The sequence below is a fragment of the Diaphorina citri genome, unplaced genomic scaffold (genome assembly GCF_000475195.1).
Source record: "Diaphorina citri unplaced genomic scaffold, Diaci psyllid genome assembly version 1.1 scaffold3609, whole genome shotgun sequence".
Classification (NCBI taxonomy): domain Eukaryota; kingdom Metazoa; phylum Arthropoda; class Insecta; order Hemiptera; family Psyllidae; genus Diaphorina; species Diaphorina citri.
Genome location: NW_007381009.1, coordinates 9,296 through 17,345, shown reverse-complemented (window position 1 = coordinate 17,345; position 8,050 = coordinate 9,296). Strand labels below are relative to the sequence as shown.

General features: G+C 35.9%; 2 protein-coding genes across 3 annotated transcripts; both read right to left on the bottom strand.

Annotated features, from left to right (window-relative positions):
* Nucleotides 1–150: 150 nt before the first annotated feature.
* Nucleotides 151–2,885, bottom strand: LOC103520425 (voltage-dependent calcium channel subunit alpha-2/delta-3-like; the record flags this gene model as incomplete). Its single annotated transcript, XM_017448513.2, has 5 exons — nucleotides 2,817–2,885; nucleotides 1,708–1,816; nucleotides 1,052–1,193; nucleotides 726–777; nucleotides 151–320 (listed from the first exon to the last, which is right to left on the bottom strand). Coding segments are annotated over exons 2-5 (427 nt in total), but the record flags the coding sequence as incomplete, so codon positions are not given.
* LOC113472016 (voltage-dependent calcium channel subunit alpha-2/delta-3-like) lies at nucleotides 2,510–7,568 on the bottom strand. 2 transcript variants are annotated; one of them, XM_026831555.1, is made up of 3 exons: nucleotides 7,335–7,568; nucleotides 6,479–6,507; nucleotides 2,510–2,799 (listed from the first exon to the last, which is right to left on the bottom strand). In XM_026831555.1, exons 1-3 carry the CDS (start codon nucleotides 7,513–7,515, stop codon nucleotides 2,527–2,529), a joined length of 483 nt encoding a protein of 160 aa, XP_026687356.1. In that variant the 5' UTR covers nucleotides 7,516–7,568; the 3' UTR covers nucleotides 2,510–2,526. The 2 variants fall into 2 exon arrangements, with proteins under 2 accessions (XP_026687356.1, XP_026687355.1); XM_026831554.1 differs by lacking the exon at nucleotides 6,479–6,507 and adding an exon at nucleotides 6,752–6,780 and having other exon boundaries at nucleotides 7,335–7,552.
* Between the last annotated feature and the right edge of the window lie 482 nt (nucleotides 7,569–8,050).

Below are 8,050 nucleotides of genomic sequence, written 5' to 3'. Positions count from 1 at the left end.
CTATCAGGTAGACCTGATCAGGTACCTGTCGTCAGGTCTACCTGATAGTGAGTGGCTGGCCTTAAACACCCATGCTTTGTGATCGTTCATTTTCTTCAGCCTATGCTCTATGATTGTTCTAAACAATCGAAACATTTCACTATAACTTACAGTTGGTATTCCGGAAGGAGTCGTAGCGGTCATTGCCGCTCATATCTTCAGGCGGATATTGCTCATACCATTGCCATCCAGGCATGGACATCTTCTCTAAGAAATGGATCATTTTCACCTCTTTACTCTCGAAGAACGTTTTGGATTCCCAGTGATAATCACAGTACACCCTGTTTAGGAAATGATTGGAGAGAGTTAAAAATGGAGTCATCCTATAAAGCAGCTCGAATACTCTTACGTGCCAAAACTTTACTCTCGAAGAACGTTTTGGATTCCCAGTGATAATCACAGTACACCCTGTTTAGGAAATGATTGGAGAGAGTTAAAAACGGAGTCATCCTATAAAGCAGCTCGAATACTCTTACGTGCCAAAACTGCCGAATACTGTCCGCGTTTACGTCCAGACTCGTTTCGTTTAGCTGTCTCGACCCTTTTCGACTAGCTTGTTTCATAAAGACATACTTTTATAAATGAATTGAATTGAATTCTGTCACGAAAATCTCGCCGTTATTTCCCCTTGAGTAGTAGACACAAATCAGGCCTAGAAAAGCTTTTGGTATTCATGGGTATCTTACCAATCGGGATGGATTTTCCAGTTTCCTTTGAAATAGCTGACCAGCGGCACTCCTAAAACAAAATAAATATACTTGATTATTACCAATTCTATCGCGTGTTAACAATTTCAATTGACAATAGCCTTAGATTTTCCAGTTTCCTTTGAAATAGCTGACCAGCGGCACTCCTAAAACAAAATAAATATACTTGATTATTACCTACCAATTCTATCGCACATTAACAATTTCAATTGACAATAGCCTTAAATGTTGTTATCTGAGACATCGCGTGTATGACCTATTTTCAATTTCAATAATTTCACTTGGTAGATAAATCTATTTCTTACCCATTTGTATGGATTTCTTGATCTCATCCCCAGCTTTGATCCAGAAGCTTCCATAGATGTCAGGTAAAGCCAGTCCCATTGAGAACGGAGTGTTTTCTAGATGTGCATAATAGTAATGTCGCTTCTCACTCCCCACTCTTCTCTGTAAACCAAACAGAAGATCCAAGTTGAACTGTTAATTCGTTTTTATCAAATTTAGCCGAAAATATTATCTAAATCTAAAATAAAATGTTCCTCAATATTACGACAAGTGTACTCAATCCATTTCATAAAAATATTCCCCTCAGAGGAAATAGGATTCTAATTGTTACTACTACAGATTCAGGAAATACAGTTGAAACATAAGATTGTGTAAACTGTGGGGTTAAAGAAAACTTTTTAGTCCTATTCGAGCAGGAATAGAATTTATATCTTGTTTAATATTCTATTCTTTTTTCTCTCACAGAAGAACAATATCGAGTCATAAAAATATTCCCCTCAGAGGAAATAGGATTCTAATTGTTACTACTACAGATTCAGGAAATACAGTTGAAACATAAGATTGTGTAGACTGCGGGGTTAAAGAAAACTTTTTAGTCCTATTCGAGCAGGAATAGAATTTATATTCTATTCTTTTTTCTCTCACAGAAGAACAATATCAACTGATAAATCCTCACCATGTCATCGTAATGAAATTTGATGGGCAGATTGGGCATCTTTCCTTCCTTGTTCTGAATCATTTCATCTCTCAGCTTGAGAATTTCCTTGCTTGGTTGTCTAGGAATGGTTACGTTGTCATCTAGAAGTTCTATCTCAGTCAAGTCCACACTATTGTAGTTCTCTTTTAAATGTCCGTCTTTCTAGGATTTTAGGATTATTGAGATATTGGGAAAAATCCTACAATGCTGCAGTGAGCACCAAAGTCGTGACGTAATAACACAAAGAAACTGCATTTACATTTTCAAGGGTTTTTGGTTTTTAGATTTCTGTAGACCTGTATCATCAAAAAAATTCTGTCTTCTGGATTTTAGGATTATTGAGATATTGGGAAAAATCCTACAATGCTGCAGTGAGCACCAAAGTCGTGACGTAATAACACAAAGAAACTGAATTTACATTTTTAAGGGTTTTTGGTTTTTAGATTTCTGTAGACTTGTATCATCAAAAAAATTCTGTCTTTGTAGTCAAAATCTCTGTATCTCAAGTTAAGGAAATAAACGTAGATTGTGAATTATTTGGACTTTAAATATTTTAAGGAAAAGTCCTACCCAAGTACCCATTCCTGTTGGGGTCAGTTTTCAAATAAAGATTGTCATTATCGTAAAATAAACGAGACTCTAATAATCTAATAAATAATGTGCCTATCTAAACTCTCAATGTCTAAAAATTACCCATTCCTGTTGGGGTCAGTATTCAAATAAAGATTGTCATTATCGTAAAATAAACGAGACTCTAATTAATCTAATAAATAATGTGCCCATCTAAACTCTCAATGTCTAAAAATGAATAGTTACCTGAACCAGAGAATAGTTGCCTAAACACGGCACAATCGTATCCACAGTGAGGTTGAACTTGAAAATGTTGATGAAGTCATTGTTGCTGAACGTCTGCAGAAGACTATGCAGAACCAACTTGGCTGTCGTGTTCCTCATGCCTGCCATCGAGCCAGAATTATCGACTAGGATGACCACATCCTTACTGCAGGTGGTCGCTTGGATGTACCACTGACGATTTCGACAGTCGAAAATCAGATCCTCAGCTGGTGCATCCTCTTTGTCTAGGAATGGTTACGTTGTCATCTAGAAGTTCTATCTCAGTCAAGTCCACACTGTTGTAGTTCTCTTTTAAATGTCCGTCTTTCTGAGAAGTTCTATCTCAGTCAAGTCCACACTGTTGTAGTTCTCTTTTAAATGTCCGTCTTTCTAAATGGGGAAATAGGAAAGGATACATATAATGGGTGTAAATATCTTGTAAAAAAGAGAATTATTGGTTTAAAGTTTAAACCTTAAACCAATAATTCTCTAGCGGCAAACAACCTTAAAAGTGGGGCTAAGCTTTTACGAATCTACGAAAGCTTCTTCCTTTCTTCGAATTCTTTTTAAAAGGTTTATAGGTTCTTCATCACAGAAAATCACCAATTTTTTGCAAAGTTTCGCCCGATATTTATTGCACTGATCATGATTAAACCTTAAACCAATAATTCTCTAGCGGCAAACAACCTTAAAAGTGGGGCTAAGCTTTTACGAATCTACGAAAGCTTCTTCCTTTCTCGAATTTTTTGCAAAGTTTCGCCCGATATTTATTGCACTGATCATGATCAACTTCCATGCTGTCAGCGTCAGCTATCGTTATTTTACGAGTAGGTATTTAGCAAAGCCTTCCATTACTTGATTTTGATTGAGATGATGTCGATATTGATGAGGGAGAGAGAACAATTCTTCGTCACCCTTACTTTTTAAGAAACTTTAGGCAATCTTACAAGTTACACCAACTATCAGTTGCTGATTTCTTAATTTTTCTCTATTACCTACAAGGTTTTTATTAGTGAATAAATATCTACCTACTATACTTTTCAAATTTTTTACCGTTTTTTAGGATGGAATAGAAAATACTTTGAAAATATCACACGATTCACACGTCTCTATCCGGACACATATTGTGAACAGGGGATAGCTTTGGCTCGACTAGATTTATTATTAGAAAATTCTATTTCAATGAAAAGCTCAGTAGAAAGCACTAAAAAATTCTAAGGTGATACTAAAAACAAAATACTTTGCATACTGCACGAACTTTACTGCATCTTACAGGGCGGCTTAAGTTTTGGGGGAAACAATATCAACATCACAAGAATTGTGGAACAATTAGGTACCTTCTTTAAACGTTTTCGCAGAATATGTTGTTGTGTGTATATTAAGTATAGTAGGTCGCACCATAATACATTAAAATCTGCACGAACTTTACTGCATCTTACAGGGCGGCTTAAGTTTTGGGGGAAACAATATCAACATCACAAGAATTGTGGAACAATTAGGTATACCTTCTTTAAACGTTTTCGCAGAATTTGTCGTTGTGTGTATATTACGTATAGTAGGTAGATATTTATTCACTAATAAAAACCTTGTAGGTAATAGAGAAAAATTAAGAAATCAGCAACTGATAGTAGGTGTAACTTGTAAGATTGCCTAAAGTTTCTTAAAAAGTAAGAAGGGTGACGAAGAATTGTTCTCTCCCTCATCAATATCGACATTATCTTATCAGCTAAATACATATTTACCTTTCTATCAGATTTCTTAATGCATTTTCAGTAAAAAAAGTATAGTAGGTAGATATTTATTCACTAATAAAAACCTTGTAGGTAATAGAGAAAAATTAAGAAATCAGCAACTGATAGTACCTAGGTGTAACTTGTAAGATTGCCTAAAGTTTCTTAAAAAGTAAGGGTGACGAAGAATTGTTCTCTCTCCCTCATCAATATCGACATCATCTTATCAGCTAAATACATATTTACCTTCTATCATTTTTCTTAATGCATTTTCACTCGAATTACATCTCCAGTAGAAAGTTTTTACAAAGTTATTTGCTGTTGCATTGAAACAACAATGCAAGCACTTCAAACAAATGGGTAAATATTGTTTGTTTGAAGTGCGGTAGGTAGAAACTAACCTTTGTTTCAGCCCAAATCCAAATATTTCGTTCACATGCCTCCTTTTTAGGTACACTGCGGTAGGTAGAAACTAACCTTTGTTTCAGCCCAAATCCAAATATTTCGTTCACATGCCTCCTTTTTAGGTACACAATTCCATTTTTTCCCTCAAAATCTTTGCTTTTCTCTCTCTCCTATTTCATTATTTTTATATTTGTTATTGATTTAACAAACTATTTGGTTGTCAAGATATTTCTCGTCCATGTTTCCTTCAGTTTTCTTCCCCTGACATGTTCATTTCGTTTTCACCCTGTTTCATGACTTTCGTGTCATTTTTCTGAGACAAAGATATATCCACTGATAAATGCTTATTTTATAAGAATTAAAAGGACTATTTTGAGCGGAATCCTTAACTTCATTGTAGTATTATTATTATTATTATTATTATTATTATTATTATTATTTACTTCCGGGTACCTACATATATTATGAAGTGTTCATACGTACGTATGTGTTTCAGATACCATCTAGGTACCGAGAAATTACCTTATCCTCTCGCCATAACTTACCATAACGGCATCCATTTTCTGCTTGAGCATTCGGTTGACGTTTTCCACCATAGATTTCAGCACGGCCTCTCCATCCGTTTTCAGCACTCGAGCGTTTAATTGTTTGTAACGCTGCAAACGTCAGAAGAAAAACGTCGGTTCAATCCTAAATCCTTCACTTCTTTCATGGCGAGGGCCACAATCAGAGTTTGAACTTTGGTTCAGTTAAAATATCTATTAACTAACTAAATGCTTACCTAATCCAATAGTTAAATTTAAACTAATTTTAATTCACCTCTGCCGAGGGGCATATTACAGGATGGGCATGCTACGACTCAGGCCACACGAGTCTAATGTAGCAGTTGTTTCATTGCTCCGACATAAAAACGGCGGTGAAACACTCGTCATTAAAAAGAACTATTGTGGCCCTGGCCATCAGACATTTCTGTTTATGAAGTACCTACGTAGGTAAGAAAAAGTGACTGATAAGGTGTTATTTTCCCTTCTGATTTCGTTTTAATGGTCTTGTGAACTGAACAGGTTTGTTAGATGACACAAATGGAAGATGGAAGAGAGGACGTAGGTAAGAAAAAGTGACTGATAAGGTGTTATTTTCCCTTCTGATTTCGTTTTAATGGTCTTGTGAACTGAACAGGTTTGTTAGATTACACAAATGGAAGATGGAAGAGAGGAAGGATTGTCGACTGATAAGGTGTTATTTTCCCTTCTGATTTCGTTTTAATGGTCTTGTGAACTGAACAGGTTTGTTAGATGACACAAATGGAAGATGAGAGAGAGGATTGTTATTTTGCACAAGACTTGGTTTATGAAATTAACTCGACAAGAATCAAAACAAATGTTTTACGGAATAAGGCAGCATGGGAGAACGGGACGCAAGGAAATCTTTCTTATCTTTTGTCTGGGGACATCTGATGGATTGTCGTAAGAAAGTTTTCCTATTTGGATTAAAGGGCTGCGTTGAAACTCTGTACTTACATATTTGATGTCGGTAAATTTGGTCACTGTCATACCGAGGTTCCATAGTTCATCTCCGAAATCATTTGCCCATTTGGCAACGCTAGAAGTAAAACAAAAAGTATTTAGATTTAGAGAGACTAAACCTTAGACATTTAACAGCCTTTGGATTAACTCGCGACAACTTTGGATGGATAAATTCGGACTTGAAATTTCATCAAAGGCGGGAATTCAAACCCGTCTAGGTCAAATTAATTTATGTATGTACGTGAGCCTTGCATCCTCTTTGTCTGCACTCATCCATTTGAGAGCTGAAATATGTCACGGAAAAGGAGTTGAAATTTTGTCAAGCATACATAATGCCCGTCCCAAGAATTACCTGAGCCCCTCATCCAGGACTAGATAGTCCCGGATAGAGTTCCAACTGGGTACAATTTAGAATCATCACAGGATACTTACATTTCATCTTCACGTGTAAAATTATCCACTGGTGTGAAAAATAAAAGAAGCACCAGACAAATCGCGTACGATAGGTTCATTTTTATCTTGGGCATCCTCTTTGTCTGCACTCATCCATTTGAGAGCTGAAATATGTCACGGAAAAGGAGTTGAAATTTTGTCAAGCATAACATAATGCCTGTCCCAAGAATCATTCCTCTCGTAATACCCCTCGATAAATTTTATGATCGGATGTCCAACACCTTAACACCACTGACGTTGGTTAAATTTTTGTATTTTTGTCAATAATGAAAATTTATTTATCCTTTTTAGGATAAGGACTTGTCCCAAATACATCCCTGACTGGTTGATTTACTATTATAGTCAGACTATACTTACATTTCATCTTCACGTGTAAAATTATCCACTGGTGTGAAAAATAAAAGAAGCACCAGACAAATCGCGTACAATAGGTTCATTTTGATCTTGAATAATGAAAATTTATTTATCCTTTTTGGGATAAGGACTTGTCCCAAATACATCCCTGACTGGTTGATTTACTATTATAGTCAGACTATGGGAAGGTAAAAAGCGAAGGGAACGGAACATCCTTATAATAATAAATTTCGAAGAATAAAGTTTGCAATTTAGTTTTGCCATATTGCTGGAAGTTCTTTAGTATAATTTTGTGATTTCATACCTGGATAGGTTCGAAGGAATCCTTTAGCGCTGCCAAAATATTGCCAGAGCAGAGTGGGATCAGCCATGTAGTTCTCCCTGAATACCTCATCCAGTCCTTCCGACCACATGAGCCCAGCACGCACATCATCATCTGTGAAGAAAAACAAGTATTTCACTGAGTAAACTGGTGATTTGTTCATCGGCGTAATTGATTGAATTACCTTTTTTAAACAGGTTTGAAGGAACTGTGTCTTCAGGATATTTCAGATTTGATGAAACGATAACAACGGATTTTATCTTGGAAAAAATCACCAATAAACCAATATCACATCTTTGCTACTGTTAACGACCGATATTTCCTGTGCACTGAATAAATTCCGAATTAATTTAGATAATTTTCAGTTTGTTTATCTTACATGGCAAAGTACACACGTTTGTACGGTCTGCTAACACATATGAACATCATGTTCAACATACACTGTGTCAATACCTTCATCCAAGATGAACTCTCTCACCTTTCACCTTACCTATTGTCCTCGTCAGGTTGTCGCCATCTTTACTTAGTAGGTAGATAGATACATAGGTAGGTATATATAGTTAGAAGAAAACTATGTATGTATTACCTAGTAGGTAGGTAAACCCATAAGAAAACCAAAACAAACAATCCGTTCATTGTTCATTTTCATTGACAAAACGTTCTGCCATTTTAATTGTTTTTTCTCTCTCAATATCCTT